The sequence below is a fragment of the Lagopus muta genome, chromosome 5 (assembly GCF_023343835.1).
Source record: "Lagopus muta isolate bLagMut1 chromosome 5, bLagMut1 primary, whole genome shotgun sequence".
Lineage (NCBI taxonomy): Eukaryota > Metazoa > Chordata > Aves > Galliformes > Phasianidae > Lagopus > Lagopus muta.
Genome location: NC_064437.1, coordinates 51664725 through 51690118, shown reverse-complemented (window position 1 = coordinate 51690118; position 25394 = coordinate 51664725). Strand labels below are relative to the sequence as shown.

Genomic DNA, 25394 nt, shown 5'->3' with positions numbered 1-25394 from the left:
CAGCTGCTGAAAAACGTCCAAACAGGTAGACAGCCTGCTTGCTAAAGGCAGTTATCATTTACACCCCATGTCCATGCTACTGTAACTGTGGACACAGTCACACTGGCATACCTGCACAGTGCCATTTCCCACATGGCAGAGAAAAGAAAGTCAGAATTAATTTTTACAGCAGAGAGGCTTAGGTGCAAAATGAATCTTATAGAGGATGTCTTGACAAAGAACAAAGCAAATTTAAAAACAAACAAACCACAAAACAATTGAAATATAATAGAAATAACAAAGAGGGAAAATGCAGCAGCAGTGAATAAGTTGTGCAGATATTACAGGCTGCATCAGGCCACATTATTCAAGAGCCAGCAACTTTGTGAAGTCCAGACAGCATTGATCAAATAATAAAGTCTGCTGATATCCCACATTTTATGAAGAGAAGGCAGCTAGTTGGTAAGTTTTTTTTATTTTCTGGGAAACTCAAACTTGTCAGTATGAAGGATTTCTTCTATTAGTTACAGCCTCTTCTCTTTCACAGGGCAATAGAGTGAGACACTCAGGAAAATGTTAAATGTGAGTTGCCTGACACATGATGCAGCAAAGGATGAAAACATGTGGTACCTTCTCCTAATATATGGGGAGATCCTTTGTTTAAGGAAATAAATCTGTTTGCCTTTCAAACAAAATAAAAGAAGAAAAAAAAAAAAAAAGAAAGAAAGAAAAGGAGAAAGAAAAGGATCTGAAGAGAGAAAAGCAAACTTCCAGGTTCTTAGTGCGGAAAAGGCAGAGACAGTCTAGCACAGAACAGATCCTGAGGTTGGTGTGGGTGCCCATCAGTGGGTTTGATTTTTTTGTTGTTTTGTTTGATTTTTTAGCAGTCTGAAAGCTTCCCTCTAACTCTTCCTTTTCCATAACTCAGGAAGCATCAGTACTTTCTAATACTGGGATGTCCTCACAAAGCCTTTGTTTCTCCTCTCAGGTTATTGACCAGAATATCCACCTGCTTGCAGTGGATTTTACACTTCAAAAAATGCAGCTCTTTGCTCAGCAGGAGAAAGACATTTCTCAACTAGAGAAATATTTTTATTTCTCTTTGAAGCAGATGAGCAGACACCACACCATGGGGCCTGAAAAATTACGTGGTGGCTATTGACTATAAAAGTCAACTGTTACTGAATGGACCACCAAAGATTCAGACCAGCCCACCTTTTGTCACCCAGCCTTTTATACTATATAAATCATTTTAACACCAGAGCATCACTCCAATCATTCACAATCAGAGAAAGGTGTACTGTAATGACAATTATAATTAATATATTAGTTAATGATCTGTAACACTGACTTCATTCCCCGTTTTGCATAGAGAAGGACATTTCTTCTCCACAGTGCGTTAAAACAAGTGTCCTGAAGAAAAAAATACCTTCCAAATAGGCTACTACAAAATCTGATAGATAAAATCTCATTGCAACTGATATTAACGGAAATTTTTACCTCCAACTTACCTGTAATGAAATTTCATCCCACACATTCATTTACTGCAATCCATTTCTTTTTCTTAAAAACGTTCATGATAGTCTGAATTAGAGGTTTGTTAATTTACTTCCATTTCACATTGTACTAGGCTGACACAATGGACCAAATTTGTATTCAGTGAAAATCCAATTAAGTTAAATTATGCACAAGCTTAGCCTGGTACTTAAAAAGAAAATTAAACTTTACTTCAGTCCTTTCATCTTAAAGCAGAAAAACAGTATTGAAAATATTTTTAAATTTGCTGAAATTCTAGAATCTTTTCAATTCCTTCCTTGATTGCTTTACAAAGTTATTTATTACTTGACAGCCACTGTATAATTAAGACTGGTTTTAAAGTTCACATTACAGCTGTCATTGGCTTGCTTACTGCACTGTACATTTATCAGCATTAAATCTTAAAGTTTTAATAAAAATAAAAGCTTGCACTCGCAGAGCCAAAATATAACCAATGGTCTGCTCTAGCAGTATTCCAAAAGGACATTTTTATATAAAAGAAAATCTCTCATTTATTTAAATTAAAAAAGAAGCAGTAGCAGCATTAGGATAATTTGAGACATTCTGGAGAAAGACAAAGGGAAAAGGTTGTTTGAAAAGGGAAAAGGATATTTTCTGAGAAACCTGAATCCATTGGTTTTTAAGAAGGCGTTTTAGATTACTTTTAAATCCTGATGTAAAACATCCAACAAAATTCACAATATTCTGCTTAGGATTTGTTTCTTGTTTTGAGACATTTTTCACATTCCCAGTATTTGTGTTTTTATGAACTGTTTTTCTAAGAAATTACATAGGGTTTTTTTTGTGGGTTTTCTCCTGCTTTGTGGTAATTACCTGAGTATATTCTCCCTCCAGCAGATTCACAGGAAATACTGCAAATATACTGCAAGAGTACTTAATTGGAAGTGTTGCAAATATAAACATGTGTTCTGTCATGGAATTATGTTGCATCTGAGAGCAACAGCTCCATCTGATGTATTCTTCATTTTTGAAGTGTCATTAAACAGTAACTCTTAAGTGGAAGACCCTGAGGAATAGTTTCTGGCAATTAAAACTGACTGAAGAATTATTTAGAAGACATTTTTTATTGGCGAAAGGTGATGTTTATAAATCATATTTCATATTTTAAAAATTAGGATGAGGAAGAAAAAAGTGGGATGTTGTTTCTTAATATTCAAGCATCCTATGCCTAACAAGAAGATATACACCGCATATGCTTCTGTGTTTGTAGCATTCACAAGCATTCCCATTATTATTTTGCAACAGGGTCATCATTCACATAGAGACAAATTGAGGCCCTCTAAAATCAGCAAGAATTCTTCACTTCAGAGAGGGTTAGATCAGACTTGTAACTCTTCTGATGCATAAATTAATTTCTTTGCCAGTCCACATCCATTGGTGTGCAGCTTAAGTTCTTGTTAAGACAGTGGAAGGCACACATTCTGGCATATCACAGGGCCTATTTCATAGCCCAGTGGCACCTGATATTGTCACACTGTGCAGAATTCATGGGCATCCCTGGACACAGTTGTTATTTACAATCTGCACTAGAGTTATTGTATATCACCATTTCATACTATCTTCCAGTTTGGAAAATTAGAGCACAATTTTGTCAGAAATAGATCAGAGTAAAATGCATTGTCATTCAATGCTTCAAGGTCAAACACTACCAAATAATCAGCCTCAGATTTGCAATAACCTCCAAATTGCAGCTCAAATTGACAGATAACGCAAGATAATGATACCTTAATTTTTTAATCACAGTTTTACTTTATGGAGCCAATAGTTTAATATGTACGCCTGCAAACTGCTGCAGCCCTCACAGGTCCCTAAATAATCACAGTTACCTGATCGTTTCAAAAAACAAAGGTTTTCATGTTTTTGTACCATTTTGAATATGCAAAGTGTTCTACCGGAAGGCTATTAAAATACATTCATCTCAGAGGGACATCTACTGTGATGTTAAAGTATTTGTGGAAATATCACAAGCACCACAACAAAGCACAAACTTTATTGATAGATATTTCCCTTTTAATATCACCCTTATTGCAGGAACAACGGATATCATTTCAGTTCGTAATATGTGAGAGCAAGACACTTAGCATTACCAGACACTGAGATTTGGTTGTTGGAAATGGTATGGTAGGTCTTCCTCTTAATTTGTTAAAGCAGTGTCATTGAAATAACTGTATGAAAAAATGTATTTAAATTCCAAAATTGCATTGCAATAGAATTGTGGAGGTATATATGTTAAATAAATAAATCACAGTCATTCACTTTGAACAACACTGCATTCATATTACATTCACACCCATCTTACCACAAGGCGATACTTCATTTCCAAATCAACTGGTCTTCCCATTTCCATGCAGGCTGTGAGCCAGGAAACATCCAGTATTTCAAATCTGGAGCTGTCACCCACAGCCTGTCCCTTCAGCCATTCCAGCACCTCTGCGTAAGAGTTATTCTCAGCCACAATATGAGTGACAGAGTCACTGTCAAGAAATACAGAAAAAGTAGTTTTCTTCCTGAATCCAGCTACAGAAATGCTATTTCCATATTTACCTACCATGCATTTCCTGAAAATTGCTGTATACATTTTATGTTAGGATGTGGAAAGCAGATGCATTTTTATATCACAATATGTCTATTCCAGTTACTGAGTCTGCTTTGAGGAAAGACTTTATCCTGACAACTCATGTAAGTGCAGCATTTTCTTTCTTTAGGCATTTCTGTAAGATACCATCTTATTACACGTCTTTTTGCAACTCTGAAAATATTTGGCTTGCACAAGCATTATTATAATGAAAAAACTTTACAGTACCTGACAACCTCCCTCTCTAGATTTCCAAACAATGGAGGAAAGCTTTACACAGTATTGAAAAAGGCTGTTAACAATTATTCTTTAATGCTTTGTAGCTGGTAATATTTCTTTGAAAGTTATCTTTTATGTACTTGCATTAAGCTCTTTACACATAACTGAGATAAATCTTACAAATTATGTGCTCACTCTTCTTTGTTACTAAGATGTCAGTCTTTTACAAATTTGATATCCTAGTTTTGTATGAAATTTTCAGTTTGAATTATTATTCAATAAATTACAAAGCAGTTATGTGAACACTGATTAAAAATACAGTGGCACAAAGGTTTTTACACTAAGTTTATTTTGATGGTTCAGGGTATCTTCAGAAAGAGTGCCATCATATTTCATGATGAAGATGACACCTGCAGAACTCCATATCTGCCTGCAAAGTCCATTCTATGGACAGCTGCATCCACATACAGGAGTTTTCAAAGAGACCTGGAGCCCAACTCTCATGGACTTGATGGATTGCTTCACAGTCTTTCCATACCACCTGGAAGTTAAGCCACCAGCCACACCAAGAAGACAGAACACCACTGCAGAGATGGCTGTTGAGTATGGTCTTGCACTACAGTTACATCACCTGTGCTAACTGCTAGAGACAGGTTGCCTGCAGAACTTTTCCAAACAAAATACATTCTGGAAACCAACAAAATATCCTAGTCTGTCCCAGTGACCCCAGGTCACACCAATAGTCACTAATTTGATTTAGTCTCTAGCCACAGCTATAGAGCAAACCACAAAAGTGTTACCATATAACTCTTCCAGTGTAAAGATAAAGAATTTGTTGACTATGCTATGCTTTAGAAATTAGAAAAGTGTCATGGTATAGCAAAATCACTCTCTTCTGCCCAATGTATTTTAATCTGAAAGACAGCAAATCTAGGTTATGTTACTCTCTATTAAATGATTTTTTTTATTATTTAACCCTACTTAGTTCTACGTTACTTAAACTGTGATATCTTTACTTGAGCCAAAAAAAAATTCAGTTAGAGACATAAAACTTCTGCTTCCTGTGGTTTATTTCATTTTGTATAAAATATTCATATGTAATGTATTTGTACCAAGCTACAGATCTGGGAACTTTGCCATCACTATGCTCGCAGCAGCTGTTTAGCTGAGGCACACCAGTTTCCTCTGGTACCTGTACAGCTATGCTTTCTTCTTGGCACAGAACATAAAAAATTTAGCATTTCCTCTTGCATTTCTAAATACAAAAAAAAAAAAATCAACAGTTAAATATTTGTTTTATCTATTAGCAGCTAAGTTGAAATTAAACACAGCACCTGAGTTGCATGCAATTTACAGGAAGTCTTAAACACTAGCAATAAATAACTGTGTCAAAGCAGCCTAGATAAACCCTCTACTCAGGCTTCAGATTGTTAATATGTGATTTAGAATAGACCAGTTCATTTTATTTCCTGAAAATTCAATTAATTTTCTATCAGAACTAATCACCTGTTTCTGATCAATACCAAATAGCAACTTGCTTTACAAATATCTTCCTTCCTCAGTCTTTCAAACTTGATGAGACTGAAAAATCTGTGGAAATGACTTTTTTACAGGAAAGACCTAGGTGCATACTACATGCAAACAGATGCAGAGATATGATCAATACTTGGTTTTCATTTCAGCTTTTCAGAAAGACTACATAATTATGTAGGTTTCAGAAAACTACATAACAATTAACTCGCACTCATGAAAAGTAGTATTTGGAGGAAGGCTTCCTTCAAAACGAGTAGGGCTTATTTAAGCCTCACCATATAAATCTGCCACTGGATTATATCTTCACACTGGAATGCAACAGTGTGGAAACAACCTGCAGAGTTTCATTCCTAGGCCTTTTCTCAGTACTCCCCCAAACTGCACTAAAGCAACCAGTAACCACAAATCTCATAGGAAGGTTTTACTCAGAAGAAAATCGGATTATAGAATACTAGAGATGCTGTGGGGAAATGCCCCTACAAAACCTGCGTTTTTCATCCCACGTATTTATTTTTCATTTCAGGAACTGGACATTGAATTTATAATAAAGATAACCTGACTTCAAGGGGCAAATAAATAGTGGCTTAGGTCAGGTAGAGACATTATTCATTATTTGCTTGAAATTATACAAATGCACAGAAACAAGTCTCATGAGAAACATTCACATGCTCAAACTTTACATATTTTTTTTTTATTTTATTTTCCACATGAGAAACAGTAGACTGATAAGGGCAAACATGTTAGGATTGGCAGCCCTGAGAAAATTTGGAAGCATTACTTTTTGAGGTAAAACCAAGAATTTTTGCTGGTGTTTGTGTCCTGCTAACTCTCTATCCAGCAGATAGCAAAAATGAATCATGTTTTACTAATATATATTGAAAACTGAAGCATTATTAGAGTGGGAAGAGCAAAGTACATCCACAAAATATATATGCAAAAACTTCAACTGCAGTCATTTGAATTAATGCATTTACTGCACTGAAATGTTCCAAGCAGCATCACTAATGCTATCTCTAGGAATATAAACATTTTCCTACCTTAGCTCACTCTCTACTCTGAAACCTTTGCTTCTTGCCAGCTCCATCAAAAACGTCCTTCTGGTCATCCCCATCTTCCTCTGCACAATGAAAATGACAAGCTTATTGAATTTTATTTCATAATCACAGGAAAGTTTTGGGGAATACATTCCCTTCTGCCTCTTCCTCTGGGAAGCTATGGTTGGAGGTCTGATCCTCTCCATGGTGCAAGGTAGAAGTGTTTTCACTTTGATAAAAGGAAACTAACTAGCTTTCTGCCAGGCAGCAGCTGTATCTAAGGTTGCCACCCATTGAAGTAATTTTACTTTGTTTCCCCTTTGAAATAAAAAACAAATGCTACATAAGCATAAACATTACCAACTACTAAGACAACTTGCACAGAAGTGTTCCAGAGAGGTAGAAAATATATTTTAATTCCTTCAAACAGACATTTTTTGGATGAAGCTTTCACAGACTAATATCAATCATGGCAAATGAAGATTTAAAATAACCAGCATTATCTTCTGCTGGTTTAATTGCACAATTTCATTAGTTCTTCTTTCAATATTTTTCCAAGCCTTACTTTTCCAAACTTCAGGGAACACTGGCTTTCAATATATTAATAAATTCTTCCTATCATTTCTTATTAGCCATGTCTTAGAAAAATACATCCTAATAACAGTATACAAATATGTTTTAGAATGCAAGTCTGTTCAGTTGTCATACCTATGCAATTAAGTCTTTGATTTTAAAAAAAAAAAAAAATAGTCTTCTAAGAGAGTAAACTAAACTTTTGAAGTGAAATAAAATAAATTGTTGCTTTAAAAATAAGATAATTGAAGAGAAAAAGAAAACATCAGAGGTAAGTTTAAATGTAGCTTTGGCACACAGCAACTTTGCTGCCAATGCTTTCTACTACCTGATCCGGAATGTATTGCTATCTGCATCAGGTACAGTAGAGGAAATTAATTCCTGCTTTTAAGCACCCAGTGATTCCCTAAGTACATAGGAGATTATGGAGGCTATGTACCATCCTGTCCTGGAGCGTACAGTACTGGTCATCAGAAAACTTCACTAAAATCTATTGCAGACATGCTTCATCAAGTTGGATCCATTTAGATATGACCCTGAATTTCCAACAGCACAAAGTGAGTGCAAACAACCAAGTTTACTATATGTGCATCTATTTCAGCACAAATACTGCTTCAGTGGTAAATAGCCCCATTTCTATGTCAAGTTAGATTTTTATTTTTAGTGTAGCAGAGAATTTAGTTTTTGCCAGTCCTTCAGAATTTGTCGGAAATGTTATATCTTGCAATTCTTATTGCTCATGTTCAGGAGAGGAAGCAAGGTGAAAAACCCTGCCTGAGTCAGATCTATCAACTTTATTTTCAGTCATTTTATCATGGATGGATATAAAACCTGAGTTGTGGAAAAATGACTCAAAACCTGTTTCCTGCAATTATGGTCACAGGTTTAAAATTAAAATATAAAAGGTATTACTGACATTTTCCCAGCCCTATAGTTCATACTGTTTCAACTGTATTATCACTGATATAAAGAAACTAACCATCAAAAATTAATACAGAGCTTTCATCTGAGGTTTTCCTGAGGCCATAAAAAAAACATATACGTAGTTCTGTACATAGACTAGATTCCATTCATTTCTCTCATTGCCTAAGGATAACCCAGAAGCCAAAACATCTTTCCTCTTTCTGGTTCATAACATTAAGATAGTCAAAATAAATCATTTCAAGGTTATTTTTAAATTATGTGAGATATTTTCGTAGGAACTAGAAAATGAACAAGATGACTTTAAAAGGCTTAAGCAAAAGAATAGTGGCAGGGAAATAAATTAGTATTGATGGATTTGGCATTAAGGTTTAGCAATCTGTTGTGGTTGTTCCACGTGTGTTTTCTAGACAACTGATCAACCATTGAACACTGGCCATTTCCCACCTACATTAGTAAAATAGTTTATCTTGAGCCCTGCAAGGAATAACGTATTTGAGAACAGATTCTTTACATATGTTAAACAAAGTCTTACTTTATGTTATAATTAATTCAGTGCTCTCAAACATGCACATCTAATTTTCCCCAGTGTAACATCAAGATGCTCATTGCCAGTAAAACCCTTCTGGCATGAAAAACATAAGTTATTATTCCTTTGTGTTATCCTTATAACTCTTGAGTTGGATTTTCAAGGATATTTAGGTGCAAAAAAGATGCAAATGGAGGCCTACTGAGATTTTCAAAATCAAAGTCAGTTAGGTATCTGGCTCCTTTGGAAATCAATTTCTGTCTTTGAACCTAATGCAAAAAGGTCTTCTTTGTCTAATAAGTACAGCATAATGTCATGGAAATGTCTCTGTCAGTGATGCAATTTTATTAAGCACACCTTCTAAAATTAACAGCATTTCCATATCCCAGCTGAGCAAATAATCTGCTCTTCTACAACCTTGCATTATAATATTTTTTAACACAGAAAGTAGAACAGACTTTTGGGAAAGAGCAAATACAGCAGAGAAAAAAAGTGAGTCTGTTGTTTATTATACAGCATTCTCCTGCCTGAATCAGGGTACCACACAGAACACTTCACATTTGGGATCAACAGCCTAAAGGCACAAGCAACACTTCACCCTCACTACACATGATCAGTGGCCTAAAACCACAGCACCTTTCTCTAGCTCACTGCAGCTCTTCCAAACTCCTGACCTTTAGGGTGGCTCAAGTCCCTGAAGGGAAATCTAGAACATGTTTCTCCATTCAGATGTTGTTGCTGCAGATCAGTGTTGCGAACTATCATAGACACAGATTAAGAAAGAGATATTTCAGTGTGAAGCAGCAGCCAGTCAAGCAGCCCACAGACAGTGACTGTTGCAGGGCTGGGCCTGAGCCTTCAGCGCTGATCCAACTCCAAAGGGAGTTCCTTGAGGGAAAAAAGCAGCTTCTGGGAAGCACAGTTCAGCTGCTCACGATGTATGTAATCATACAGGCTTTCACTGCACCTTCCGGATTTCTGTCAGATAATCTTTCAGTGCCCTACTTTCATATGAACTGCACTATAAATATTTTATAAAATGTTACCTACCTATTTTATATAGTTTTCCTGTGAAGAGTCAGAAGTGGTGGCAGGTGCTTTTAATGCAGCACTGCAGGACACCAACCTTCGGGAAAGCATCTCTTAAGTACCATCAATAAAAACTAGAGAAGTGATTGCATACCTTTCTGGTTTTTGATTTAACGTTAGTTTAATACAGTCTCACACAGTTGTTTCACAGATTCACTTCTCCTCAACTTTCTTTAGAATCATTGTTAATGATTCTAACACAGCAGTCTGACTCAATGGTCTGACATGAAAGTGCATATGAAGTAAAGGTGTGTCACTTAATTCCTCTACATGGAAAAAAATTGCACCTGCTGACATATTTTGAAGTATATATGCTTGGGGGATTCACATCAAAAACTGCAAACACTGTAATACGTCCAGGTGAGCAAGAAGTCTGGGAAAGTAATGATAGGATGCTTTGAGTGTGATTACTTGGCTGTATCATAGTATTTGGCATGAAAAATAGAGCAGGCTTAAGGGAGGACATGAAATCTTGAAGTCACTGCCATCAAACGTATAAAATTTCTGATACACATGGTCAGAATAGCTACTGATCTCTTCTTTTTCTCCCTGTACTGAGGATGAAAAACTGAATAAAAAGAATGAATTTAGTGAGATATCTCAGAAATTGCCCATGTAGAAATAATACTAAGAACTGACAGCTTTTTTAACTGATTCTATGCACAGCTGTTTATAGGAAGGGTTTGCCCCTGTAAGCCCTTTCTGAGAAAAACAGGAAAAAGTGACATTAAGTGATAAACAATAAAGCACAGGAATAGGGTACCCCCTTGCAACATGGAAAAAGTAATTGGTGACAAACATTGGCATGAGTTACTTTCTACTCATGCCCCTAATTCCTGGAAGCATTTCCACTTTGCCTTCAGTTTCTCCCTTCAGCAGCAGACAATTGAAATCTTTGATTACTCTACTAATGGTAGCTGCTGCTTCTTGCTGCGATTGTTATTGGACTACCCTCTGATTTTTGTGCTGGTGCATCAGTAGTTTTCTTTATGTTGTGCTCTCATGAGAGCTTTGTGAGCCTCTCAGCAATAAAGAGACATATCTGTGTAATCCCACTCACATACATGTTCAGGCAAGCCCTTAAACTGGTACACACCACTGCCAAACACAGTTTACAAGGGTAGAGGTTTTCTGGTTTGGATTGTGAGGTTTTTTGTTTTTGGTTTTTTTTTTTTAAACTGTCTTGTCTGAGAATTAACAGACATAAAAACTTTAGGACATCAGGTGTCACACAAATGGTGTTGCATGGCCTGTACTTGAAATAAAAAGGTTATTTTTCTTTCTTGGTGATGACTAAATAATGCTCCTGGACATTTCATGAACTTTTTACATAAAAAGGTAATACTATAAATCCTTAACTCTTATCTTATGAGCTCATTTCTTTCTCAGCTCCTTTAGCACCATGCTACTGAGAAGGAGGCCATTTTGGCCATGCATCCTACTTTAATTCATTGCTACAATAATTTCCAGTTTGTACAAGACATCTTGCAGTAACACAGCAAATAATGGCAGTGCTATTTACACTACAAAATATGTAAACAGCAGTATGAGTGAGATTTATAACTTCTACACTTACAGATAGTAAAGCATGATGCATCTAATAAAGAGAGACGCTCTTCAGCCAAAACAAAACTTATTTCCAGTATTATTTCTATTTCCAGTTTTCTACAATGCTTTTAACTATATACTCAATATTCAGGAGTATATAAAAGCTTATTTGGAATGCAGATCACACATCATTAAACTGAGGTGATAATCAGAACATGTAATACAGTAAGAGTAAATAACAGCAAGTACTGAAGATAGTAATTGTTGCAGAGGGGAGACAATTTATGAAAGAAATTATGTGATAGGAAGAAAGACACAAATCACAATTTTATGCAAATCACACCAAGATAAGAAAACTCATCTCAGCTGCTAGCATACTAAACAAATGCAATGAGTAATGGTTAGCACAATGCTAGGTACTAACTGTGGTCTTTCTGCACACTATGCCCAAATATGCTGCAGAAAAATGTCAAACTAGCAACAGCTTGGGTCTGAAAGCTCTATCTTTCAATACAAAGAAAGCAATTTTTTCCTCAACCATGTAAAAATTTCTCAAATTTTTTTTTTTTTTTTCCTCCCCTTCTTCTTCTTCTTCCTCCTCCTTCCTTCCCCCTCCAGGCTAATTCAAAACTGGCTTCATTTCATCTTGCAGAAAATTCAAGACTAGTAAGTCAAGTTTGTAGTTGCAGATAACCCCTACAAGCCCTGGCCCAGTGCAGGTTGGCATTCTGATTTAGCTGTGACTGTGCTGACCAATCCATATTAGAAAAAAACACCATCCCCTAGTTGTTTTTAAGGTCAAAATCTTTAGCATGATCTTTCTGACTTCCTAAATCACAGATGCAACTCTCATGCCGTTATTTTATGATGCATATTTACTTATTATGAAATGTCATCACAAGTTTTGAAGCATTATTCAAAGAAACAGCATATTGCCATCCCTTTGAATTACTTTATCAATATAATTTCATCTTATAAGCTTCTCAGTTTTTCCCTGTTTACCACCACAGAGAATAATCAACTTTAAGAAATGAAGTCTTGTTTTCTGCTACATGAGAAGTCAGACTTAAAGTCATATGATGTACCTGTGAATTAAACTGATGAGTCAATAGTGACAAATCAGAAGATCACACTATACTGAAGAACTTTTCTTCAGCAAGTTTCAATCTTTCTTAGACTAAGAAAGAAAATCGTTTTCTACTCCAATAGTAAATGATCACATATAATGAAGCAGGAAGAATATAAAATTGTACATCTATTTGCAAAAGCTGTTCTTTTACAATTTACTAGTTAAATAAGTTTTACTTATTTTTTCTTACAATTTTTTACTAAAAATACATGCTGTTCACAATTTAAACATTTTGATTTAGTCACTTTGCATATTATTAAAGAAACAATTGGATTTCATAATTTTCTTTGTCTTTCGCCAGATCACTACACATTACAGTACAATGAAAATCAAGATGTTAATATAAGCATAACAGAGATAAATTTTACCTTAATTTCATTTAACTGTGTTGAGATAACATGGAATTACGATGTTGTAAAATGAATCACAACCAGTTAGAGGACAGTAAGGCCTAAGACTTAAACAGAGACCTAAGCTGAGACAGTTTACAGGAAGCAGGTAACTGTGGATCCAGAAGCATTATATACACAAAAACAATATTAATATTTACTTTCTAAACACGGCTGGCTCATTCCAAGGTATTTCAGGCTGCTCTTCTACAAGCCTGATTCAAGCTGAACTGCCACCCAGCTTTCATCACCCAAAGCAAATGATTCAATAGGATGACTTAGAGAAATCTGTAGAATTCAGTAGTTAGGCCAGGCTACTGATTCATTTACAGGAGGCATTGAGAAAAATAGCGCTTCTTAAAATGCAGCGCTTCTATAAATACAGAGAGTATAATCTTACCCATCAGATTGCGCAGTGCAGCCTTACTGCCTAGAGCCCCTGAATACCCCTACATAACATGCCCATCAATGGCACAGCGAGCTTCAGAGAATGCATGTTCTTATATCCTGGCTTCTTCACAGACTACAGCTTTGACAGCTGAAAGTGAATGCCTATCAAAATTGTGTCACAAAGAATAAGTCTGCGGAGGAAGATAATTCAACAGTATTGAACTACTAACATGAAAATAATGGTGTAGTCCTGCTTTTAGATGCGTGGGAATGCAATCCAAGATACCTTCAGGTAATTACTAAGGATAATCTTACTTACGTAAGTAAAATGGGACTCAATATAAAAACCAAAAATGCAGATTTGACTAAAAAAAAGTTATACGTTGCACATAAGTGTCATAATCCATACAGTTAACACCAATAAAATTATAATTTGCTAAAACCTTATGGTTTTTTATCTATAGAAATTTGTCTGCCTCTCCATTATCTTGTGTAAGCATCCAATAAGGTGCACAATCTGCAGAGCACTACACTGTCATGTATAATAAATCCAGAAAATTCTCTGTCAGAAGTAATTCTATCTTCCCCTTTGTGCAGACTCATTGGCTTCCTGGTTACTTTTTCCAATGTTATATAGGTTACATGAGGTAAAATATCTTCATCTTCTTCTCCCTGTTGTGCAGGTGTTGAAAAATCAAGTTGGAGGTAGAAAACGGAGAGCTATGGAGTCAGCTCAGAGGACCAGAAGAAAATATAAATACCAGCTGTGCAGTAGCCTTTACTGCGCTGGCTGCATCTAACTTTATGAAAGGGAATAGAATCTAAGTATTTATTGATGAATGCTAGTAGAAGAAAGATAAAAGAACTACCCAAATCCTACCATAAAAGCATGTTTTTCTGAGAAGGAATTAAAGGTTCACATTTGAGGGAAGGAATATTAGAGAAAATAACATTCCTCACCAACACAGAGCCGGTGGAAAAAGACAGCTCTATTCAGGGAAAAAAGGGTTCTGACTAGGAAGGGTGACAAGGATACAGGGACAATGCAAGCACAGATGAAACAGGCCATTAACAAATATCCCAAATAAATACACTCTAGTAGACACAGCTGAACAAAGTTGTAATGTGTCAAAAATATAATGTACAATTAAACGCAAATGTTATAAATTTATGTGTATATAGAGAGAGATGTAGTATTTGCTGGGAGAAACACAAATAACTATTTATATGCATCCTCCTTACTACTCACCAGTCAAAACTAAAAGACAACAAAACACAGAACCCACAAGCCTTTGTGGTGAGATACAAGGCTGTGGGGCACTCTCCCTGCTGCTCCACAGCAAACCACCACCACATCACCTCATGTTGCCTCCACAGCTGTGCTGCCCACAGATATACTATACAGCACCAACACCAGCATAAACAAAACATGCTACTGTCTAGAAGGGTGAAAGTGAGAACTAGAAATTGAGGATAAGTGGTTGTTTTAAAGGATTAACAAAGGAAGAAAAGTAACTGACAACTTCAGCCGTATTCGTATCTATTCAAAGATTAAGTTGTTCTCAAGGTTGTGTTATACTGCTTGGCACAACTACTTAGAAGACTCATTGAGTAACAATGATTAGAAAAAAATGATAGAACATTACAGTCGAAAAATTAAACTACTCTAAATATACAGTGAGTGTATCAGGTGGATTTACAAACACTATGTCACTCTCAACTCAACTGTACAGTGGAAAGTCTGAACTTACAGCTCAGCCTTTGTATAAAATACCTAACCCAAAAGAAGGCAGCCACCACACCTGACTTTGAACTAAAGTAGAACTTGAAAAACTTGAACATTCTGAGCAAGCAGACATAGGCATGCAGACCTCAAAGGTAATGGAGGTCAGGAGTACCAGATTATCTACCTGCATTGCTAAATGGGTTTAGGGTTAATCAATTTCTGTGCCAATTAAGAGTCTTTTCAGGTACTGTAAGAGTGTCAGATGTGAGGAGGTAACAGCTGTGTCTGAGCTAACAATGTTTGCCAGACTGAAATCAGACCTGACTCCAAAGAAGCCACCTGGTCTAGTCTTGCAGTCACATGAAGAAAAGTTCCCCTCCACAGAACTCTTAGCTGAGCTTTTTCACATCCCCTCTTTAATTTAACACCCTTTCGTTATCCTGTAAAATGACCCCGGTAGGCTGGAATGTAAAGTTCTCAAGCAAACTTCCGCATTCATTTTGGCAAGTAGTTTATACTGAATCCAGAAGAATACACATAGAGATAGAAGCACAAGCAGCTAAACAAGATGTTTTCAGTTCATTTGCTGAGCAATTGCTGATAGAAGTGTGTTTGTATACTGATTGGAAAAGGCAGAACTAAATGAAAACAAAAGGCTTTTCTGTAACTGAAAGTGACTGTTCAACCAGAAATGAAACTCCTTTCATCATTTATCTAAAAATAATCACTTTCACTTTAAATTAAAGGATTTAGCACGAAGTAAAGCCAGGCAACCTGAAAATATTTTTGTATGTTTTGTTTCTCCTAATTCCTTGCTTTATAGAAAAATTTAGAGTTACACTCAAGACTATTGTTATTCCTAAATACATTTTTTTTTAAATAAAAAGCAAAGAATCACAAATCTTAAAACAAAGTTTTAAACATTGTAACACTACAACGTGATGGGAAGCACACTGTGCTTAATAATAGCGGGGTAGCAAAGTCTGTTCATTGCAACAAATGAGATTATGACCAAACACAGCAGCCTTGGACAGGAGGAAAGAAAAACAAACAAACAAACAAACAAACAAACCAAAGAAAATGCACTCACATTTGGAAGGCCTCAGGTAAGCAGCAATCTCCAGCAAGACACCCTCACCTCCACCGCCAACCCTTAAATGAGGTCTGGAAAGAGGTGAATCCTGGCTCCGCTCCTTCTGCTCACTCAGGGGCATTGCATGCACCTGAGCTCCCCTGGATTGGCCCTGCCTTCCTACCAGGTACTCAATCAGTGCTTCAAGCCATGACTCGGTATTTCCTCTAAAGCACGTTTTCATTTTTCTTCTTCCAGAGCTATTTTTCAGATTTTTCTGTAGTATAACACAGGTTTCAGACCCTCTACAAATGCTGGTGCTGTTAAATAGCTAGAATTCACTAAAAAGAAATGTCTCTATTCTCCAAAGGATCATTAAAAGACATAAGTCAGCAGAGATGCCCCTGCCTTAGCTAAACATCTCAGAGGAAATTTTGCTGAATTTAGCAAAACAGTGACACTGTTGGAGAAAAGTTATTGGGTACAGTGTCTGTAAGGACATGGTATCGCTGCTGTATTTCACCTCATTCTGCTGGTGATATTAACTGCTTTTACTAAGTTTCTGTAAAATCTGAGTCCTAAATGATCATAAGTAACATGAACCTCAGAACAGGTAGTGAGTCAGAAGAAACACTGATAAGCTGGGAAAGCAACCCAAAACTCCACATGTAATAAATATTGGACCTCTGACTTTCGCTGGATTTTTGTAACAGCACTGAACTCCATGTTTAGAGTGGCAGCCGGGAGAATTGCTGTCTTTTCTTCTCTCTAACATAAGAAAGTTAAGGAAGGTGCAACAATTTCTTTAGATGTGATCTTAATTTTTTACCAATCATATTTAGTATATCAAGATAATTCATAATGGGATTTACTTGTATTCAGATGGATAGGGGATAACACATACCAGTAATGGTAAACTTAAGCTTTCACCAGAAGCACATGGCAGATATGATCCCTTTACCTCCAGCAATTTCTGTGCAGCTGGATTGTGGCACACTTGCTAACACTGGCAAATATTTATAAAGACCGGATCATTTTATGAACTATATATTCTAGTTCAATCATAGTCATAGGGTATAAATCAGAAATTTATTTACAGAAATCATTTCTGTGATGTAAAAGGTCACGCTCTATAATGTCTGTAAGTTACTTGCAACCTAACATCTGTGAATCTATAAATCTCTATTTCAAGACTTTGGGAAAAAGGCAAATAAGATCAATATTCTGGTTTCCACAGTGAGTTGTTTCCATTTTCATTCTTGATTTAAGGCCAGCTTCTGGATTATTTCTGCTTCAGAAAATTTAACTCAAGAAGGAAAAAAATAACCTTTTACATTAATGTGGGATTCATTTACATTTTTCATAAGTCTAAATAAGTGAGAGCTCACAAAAAAAAAAAAAAAAAACCTAGATAAAAGTGATGCAGAAAGAATGTGCCTTGTACCTGTGGACTTGTGCATGCACATGTGTATGTACATTTTATTTCCTCTGTGACTGCATGTTTAACAACAATTTGTGAGTTGATCAAATGCTTGAAGATGCAAACTTTTATGATTTAATTGGCACTGCTTCATTGGAGACAGCAGCCCTATAAGTTCAGTTATTCAGGACAGAAACATTTTCCTGTAGGATTTGGTGGCTGAAGGCATACTAATCTGAGACACATTTTACTTTATATCCAACTATATGTTACCACAATATCTAGGCAAGAGTATTATACCAAGATTTCTATTGTATGGCTGCACATGTCCCATGTTTGTTTTTTTTTTTAAGAAGTGACAGAAATTCCTGTCTGATGACTCATAAGACCCTTATACGCATCACAGAAATGTTGATACTAATCACATCTGTTTAATGTCTCTCTTGGGATTTGTTCTAAGTATAAATTCTTCTGGCACTAATCTCATACATTGTAACTGAACCTTATATGCCCATTCATTTTGTCCATAGAATGGAAATAAATTTAAGCAAAGGACCTGACACTCTTCAGTGTCAGATGTGGCACTATTTTACCCAGCAAATGTTTAAACAATAAACCAAAATAGAAGAGTTGTAAAGTGAATGATTGAATGATTGGGATCATTATTTCAGTGCAAAAATTTCACCTACAATCTAGGGAATATAAGAATTCTATCTAAGTTCAGCAACTATGACTTGCTTGATTAAATTTTGTTAATTTCAAATAAAACACGAAGTGTAAAATTTTTTTTAGAATGTGTGGTATTATTCCAGCATGTTCCTCTACTGTTGTCTTCCACATAAAATTTCCTAGGATAAACTGGCAGTCAGCTGTCACATTAAGCCCTCTTGATATGAAGTGTCAGTTAGGAAAAAAAAAAAAAAAAAAGCACTATCTTATATCTTGCTTTTAATCTGCACAGTTTGTTTTTTTTTTTTTTCTCCACAGATCTCAAAACAAATTGATGAACTGCCAACTACACTACAGCTGCAAATGTCTTCTGCATGAATGTGTACTGTGGCCTAGATTCCTATCTCAGTTACAGTGGTAACAAAGCTCTTTTAGTAAACAACATTAATATAAAAGAATCACATCAACTATCTGTGGTTAAGTTACAGACAGACCATATGTTTCATGTCTTGATATGGGAAAGAAAATGAATTTGTAAATTTCTATGTGTAGACATCCCCAAATTCACCCTTAATAAATTGACCAGCCAGCCAAATAAAGAAGAAATATTCAGACATCTTTCCAAGCAACCAAAAAACATTCTGTTTATGTAAACACCATTCTGTTTGTGTAACTCTATCTATTCTGGTTCAGTAGGGCATTTACTGGTTGATTTTATATATACACAGAGCGACTTGATTGTTCTACGTCTAAAGATATGAAGTCTTCTCTTAGTAAATATATTGTCATAGCCAATAAGAATTGTAGGGTTTACCTACATTCAGCTCCTGCTTTCAGTCTTTCTATTCCCAATGTGTAACACCTCAACATAGTTGTTATGTACTCCCTTTCAAGGTCTGTTATAGCATGGCATTGAAATGCTTTATATTTCTCTTGATTAATCTCTAACTGTACTTACATCATCAGAGTTTAGTTAGGCTATACCATTACAACTCATTCTAGAAACAGTTCCAACAAGTCATGTGATTGCAGATATTTGCACCTGCAAACTGTCTGCAATTGCAGATTATTATGTATTGTTTTGCCTTGAATTTTTTTCTTGAACACCACTGTTAAGCTTCAGAAATAAATATAATAAATAATCTCATTAAATCAGAGTTGGTTTACCAACATTCTCTTCTTGGGATTTATTTTGGACTATAATTACGTATCTGCAATGTTGATAGAACCTTTGCTACTGACATAAAGTATTTCAAATTGCATTTGTTAGTTCTCCGAGAAACAAATGTAGCAGAGTTAAATATCTTTGAAGTGGTATGCAACAAATGTTCCTAAAGAAGTGTGAAGAGCCGTTTAACACATACATGCAGCCACAGCCACCTTTACCCTTTACCTGAAAGAGTATCTTCACTGATAAGAAAAATATCAATCTGAGTTCACTACTCTCCCTTCAAAATCAATCATTCTATTTTAAAGACTAGTAGTTTCACAGCATATAGATTTTCAACATCACTGTACTACTTTTTTAGAATAAAGCTTTAGTACGATCACAGCTGAACTAGGTTAAAAGCCTTCCAACATAAAATGATTTTCACTATTCAGAAAATCTTCCTATGTTCCTATCTTTCTCACAGCACTGACTTAAAACACAGGATATTTCACCTGCTGTAACCAACTATATCTTATTCCTTAGTGTAGTTTGTGTTACATCATAGAACAGGGAATGTATTGAAATACACATTCAAAATTAGTCCAGGGAACACACTTTCCATGTTGTACAACATTCCCATCATGTTTCAAAAGGAGGAAAAAGTATATGTGGATATCCTTATCTGAAATGTTATTCAACAAGTGAAATCTGTATTTACCATCAATCCATTTATCCTCCCTGTTTGCTCCAACTCTTAATCTCAAAGTGTGCTGAAAAGCATTCATTAACAATGATGTGTACCTTTGTGCTCTTGGCCCAGCAAAGCACACTGCTCTCTTGCAATGTCTTCAGAATTCAGCTGACAACTTCAAAGAAAGGCAATTACTGACTCCGCCCAGAAGACCCTGTAATGTTAAGCAAAGCACATAAATTTCAATTCATTTAATTTCTGCTGCCTGATGTTTAACTGGGTAGTTTTGGGGTTATTTTGATAAAATGGTTTGTTAAAGGCATCCTTTCTGATAAGGCTTCTATCTTTGTTTATTCAGTTTATAAGAAGAAGGGGGTTTGTCCATGGGTGGATTTGCAATTTAGATCTCTAAACAAAATAATCAGATTAATAATTGCCTGCAGTATGTTTTATGAGAGAGAATGTAGAATATACAAATATATATATTTAGAACATATATCAGAACACTCCAAGTGTGCAAACAATCACATAGATACTATCCACTGGGGAATTAGGCAAAAACCTCCTAAGATCCCTTCACAAAATTTAAGCCTCAATAGCAATATTCCCATAGGTCATTTGATAAATAATTTCTAATGCAAATTTTTTTCTAATACATTTTTAATCTCCTTTGGGAGCTTAAGAGAGAATCTAAAAAACTGTTGTCTACATGTGCATTTAAGGATGCAGAAGAATCTAACAGTGCTTCAGAGGGTAAACTCAATTCATGTAGTTGACTTGATTTTGCTTTCCAAGTTTTCAAACAAAGACAGTCCTGCAAAACAAATTATTTTATTAGGTGTATATTTTATGAATAGGTCTTAAAAAATCTGGCAATTTTCTGAAGTAGCAAGGCTTATTCCTGCCAAGTTTTCTCCTGCTATAATGTTCTGAACATCCATGAAATACACTCTTCACCTTTAAATTCTTCTACTGCTATGAAACTACCTAATAACGCTGAGAAATTTTATATCAAATGCTACCTTTCCACCTTGCTCTTTTTGATATTACATTTGAACAGTCTACTATTTCAGGATGAGTACTCTCAAATTAATTTATGCACAGTTGCACAGATATTAAGAAGATTCTAGACTTGGAGTTAATAGCAGGTGTTAACTGGAGAAGTTTGTTGTTACCTGAACAGGAATGGTGCACTTCGTCCTACTTTCATTTGAAAAAGGCTCTTGACAAGAACCTATGTGCACTTTCTGGAAAACAGATAGGGAACCTGAAAGTGATTAATCTGAGAGAAACTCCCTTAGAAAATACTGCATCCCTTCTGGCCTAGCTCTTCCTCAGTTCTGCTCTTGCAGAGTGCTGACTCAGGCTTTTGCACACCGCGAAAGAGGCAATGAGAGGAAAGAGCTGATCATAATACATCTGTGGTGAAAATAGGAAACATTATTTGCAACGTCTTGAGCTTCCTGAGCTTGGTCAATCCAGAATGGAATCTCCACTGACTCCTTTTCTATGCAAAACAGTTTTCAGCACTTCAGTTTCCCAGAATTTCAATTTAAGCATTGCTTGAGCCTGCATTGATTTATCAAGATTTGCTCTGCAGAAAAAAAGTGATTTTTTAATTTTTTTCTTTCTATACAAAATCTCAGAAACTATTTGGTTGTTATCTCTAACATGTTATTGAGCTTTCTTTAAAAATAGAAACAAAAATGTGCCTCTAGAAACTGATGTAAGCCCTTTGCAAATTGTTGAAAGAAATACAAGAGCTCACAGTTTAAGTAACACTGATGGTATCAACTCACTGCTGTGATAAGGAGCACCAGTACTTGCATTCAGTGCTCACTGTACATGATAAAATTACTCCTATGCCTCTAAATCAAACTAAACTAAGGTCAGGCATCCCTGTCAACAGATAAGAGTAGAGATAAGCTACAGTTAAGAGTGACCATTTTACAAAAACATTAAATTATCTGTCATCACTGATAAATGATGGGCCATTCCATTTCACGTTGCTGGAACAGGTATAAAGGGCTGATGTATGTCCCAAGAGCTGTTCTTTCATTTATGCCAGTCACACCTATAAGCACATTAAATGTTTTGGTAATGAACTGAAGCATAGCTAAATAAAAGGTGAGAATTGCCAGAGAATTCAATTGTTTACTGTAGTCTGCCAATAATGGAGAGGTACAGAATCACGGACGGAAATAATAGACGATGCACAGGACAGTGGAAAAGACATGGCAAATGAGGTATGCGTTGTTGTGCAGAATGCACAAACTGTTGAGGATTAAATGCATTAGTTTCATCTGATTTGTAACTTCTGACCTCAGAAGATAATCACATTATTGTCAAATCTCACTGCTCTGAAGGTCAATGTTGAAGTTTTAATCAACCTGACATTTATTGTGGGGGAAAAAAAATTAATGTTTAAGTTCTCATTTCATTTCTTTTTAATAACAAAGGAATGAGCTCATGAAGGTTATGCATAAGCAACTCCCACTGACTTTTCACTGAATCGAAATAGTCAAACATCAATTTATCAGGAATATAGGTAACATTATCAAAATCCCATTCACATCATGCATCCAATCTACTTTGAAAATAGGCACAGATTTCTGAGGTAGGGCTGCTTTTGAGGTACTTTCAAAAATGTAAAACTATTATATAAAAAATTGCACTAGTGGGCAAAACATATATATATTTCTCCTCTCTTCGTATGTTTTAGATCACAGAGAATTAAGTCACTCACCACTTAAGGAAAACAGAAAGTGTCTATTCCCACTGGTATGCAGTTTAATATCTTGTAAAGCTCAGCAGTGCAGTCCTATATGCAGAGGGAATAAAAAACAAAGGAAATACTAGCTAATAATCAGAATTGAGATACTAGTCTGAATCCACCTGAATATTAGCTCATCTTTTCATTAAGACTGGTGAAACAGTAATATTTTTAAATACACTGATATCACCTAAAATCATTCTTATAATATATACTTTTACATATACATATAAATTTACATAAACATATATATCTTAATTAAATATATATATATCTCCCAATTTATTGAAATTTTATCATATCCTCTCTCTGCCCAAAGTCTCTTGACTGCCCAATAATCTCCACACTTACAACTTCTATCTGTGTAAAGAGGTTAAGGACACAAGATGTGACACTCTATTTATGAATCTAGGAAACTTGAGAAAAATTCTTAACTTGTAACAGCTTGTCTTCCCATCACCTCCAGTCGCATTTTATTAATCATTTGCACAATACCATTTGTTCACACCTTGCCTTTGTCCATTCCCTTCAATTTGTCTGTCCATCTTGTGAAAATCCCCTCACCTTTTGAAGTCCTCTTTTTCTGTCTTTACTTAATCTCAAAAGATCATTTTTCCTATTTAATTCTCAGGACTCTGTTGACTGGAAGTAGGGAGGAGTTCTGCCCAGCTTCGGTCCAAACAGCATGTAGGTGCTGGCCAGCTGACACACACACACACCTCTCAATTTCTTTTTCATCACAGTAACATGCTTCCCAGAAAACTCATCTCCACAAAACCACAATTTTCTGTTTCCTTCCTTTCAAACACTCCGTTACAGCAAGCAATAAACATCTTGCCCAAATAACTCTGTATCACAGTTTCTGTTTCAAGATCTTCCCTCTTTCATACAATTGACTTCAGTTTCCTTCAGACATTCTGCTGTCCTGCAGAAAGGTCCTGTAGTGTTCCGTTCCCAAATCCAGTTATTTTTTTCTGCCTAGTTCTGTCTCAATTGTTCCAGGTACAAAGGAGAAATAAAGTCATGACTTGAATGAATTCAGTGAAGCACATACAGTACATTTATTTTTTAATGAAATCTGCATGTTGATAGCACAGAAATACTATATCATAATATTACATTGTAGCACAATGCTATACAGTATATACAATATATATGCTATACACAATGTATATAGTGCTCTATGGTGATACTCTTACAGTGCTACATTCTAGAGCTTCAGCATTGCATTAATGCTTCCAACAAAGATCCCCAGCATGGAAGGAATGCAATCCTTCCTCTCTGAAGTTGCATGCTGAATGGAAGATCCCATTCACAACAGAAGCAATTCTATTTTCCATGATGTAACTTAAATTTCTTCTTACTACAGTGTCCCAAAAATAAATGACAGTTGTGACTCCAGAGTCTGCTGTCCATGAAATTTTTCAGTTTTCTGCTTCTAACAGCTCAGTGACCTCAATACTAATTCACTGCAGAAATCACTGTAACTGCTGTTTGCTGCCTGGGTGTAAGAAAATACCAAAAGCTGTTCCAAAGACTACCACACATAGAAGGTGTAAAATGCAAGCGTGTGCAAGTGCCTGCACCTGAGAAGCAGATACAGCATAAAATAAAAACACTGACTATTATACTAACTTCATGGCAGGTCTTCAGTGCATACAGGATCAACCTTTTGTTGAGATCTTCCACTGTAAAAGACCATGCAATAATGCATTAGTATGCTCACTGAGAGTTTAAATATTAACATTTTTTTCCATCTATGTGCTATTAAATGTCATGCGCATGGTGAAAGATCTTCTATACATATCAAGGTACAAACCTCAAATATATCAATAGTGTTTAAGAATTCTGTATACTAACAAAATTCATTAAAAAAAAAAAAATTAAGCATCAGCTGCAGCTTTTCAAATCTATGCTGCCTAGGAATATTATTTAAATAATAAGACAAGACACTAAAATAATATTTTATTTCTGTTTTGAAAGTTACTCACTAGATTTTAATGTATTCAAATGTTGCCTGATGGAAATATGTTTGTACTTAATTTCCTATATTTTATCAGAATAGTCAGCACACAGAGAACTTTCCAAGTAGGACATGTTCTACAATGAAATGCTATGAAATGTAAAGGCAAACAGTACAGGCCAGAGTATGATGCTAGAGGAGTAGACATGAATCTGCCAATGTGTTCAAACAAATGCAATTATCAAAAGTGTCTCAGTTGAACAGCTGAGAACACTGCATACTTGGGAAGAGTTTCACAACCAAACACTATGGCATCAATAGCAGCCTTCAGAAAAAATCAAAGGGAATTTCTAGTGAACAATGTCACTTTTGTAGCAGGTTGTTTTTGTTTTTTTATTGAGCTAGTTAAAAACATGAATTTCCAAAAAGATTAAAAACAAACAAACAAACAAAAAACCTAGGTGT

The 25394-nt window shown here is 35.6% G+C and overlaps 1 protein-coding gene across 5 annotated transcripts in view; it reads right to left on the bottom strand.

Moving 5' to 3' along the window:
• Nucleotides 1-25394, bottom strand: part of DNTT (DNA nucleotidylexotransferase) — a 267418-nt gene that overhangs the window by 146578 nt on the left and 95446 nt on the right. For 3 of the 5 annotated variants that reach the window (XR_007377187.1, XM_048945808.1, XM_048945806.1), the window contains exons 1-2: nucleotides 6901-7103; nucleotides 3836-4010 (exon numbers count right to left, since the gene is read on the bottom strand). Coding sequence is in view for 2 of the 5 variants with exons in the window: in XM_048945808.1 (XP_048801765.1) it covers nucleotides 3836-4010; nucleotides 6901-7103 (378 nt within the window). In the remaining 3 variants the exon portion in view is untranslated. Of the gene's footprint in view, nucleotides 1-3835; nucleotides 4011-6900; nucleotides 7104-16281; nucleotides 16369-20303; nucleotides 20408-22939; nucleotides 23015-25394 lie in introns of those variants that run through there. The other 2 variants (XR_007377188.1, XR_007377189.1) reach the window with 2 other exon arrangements.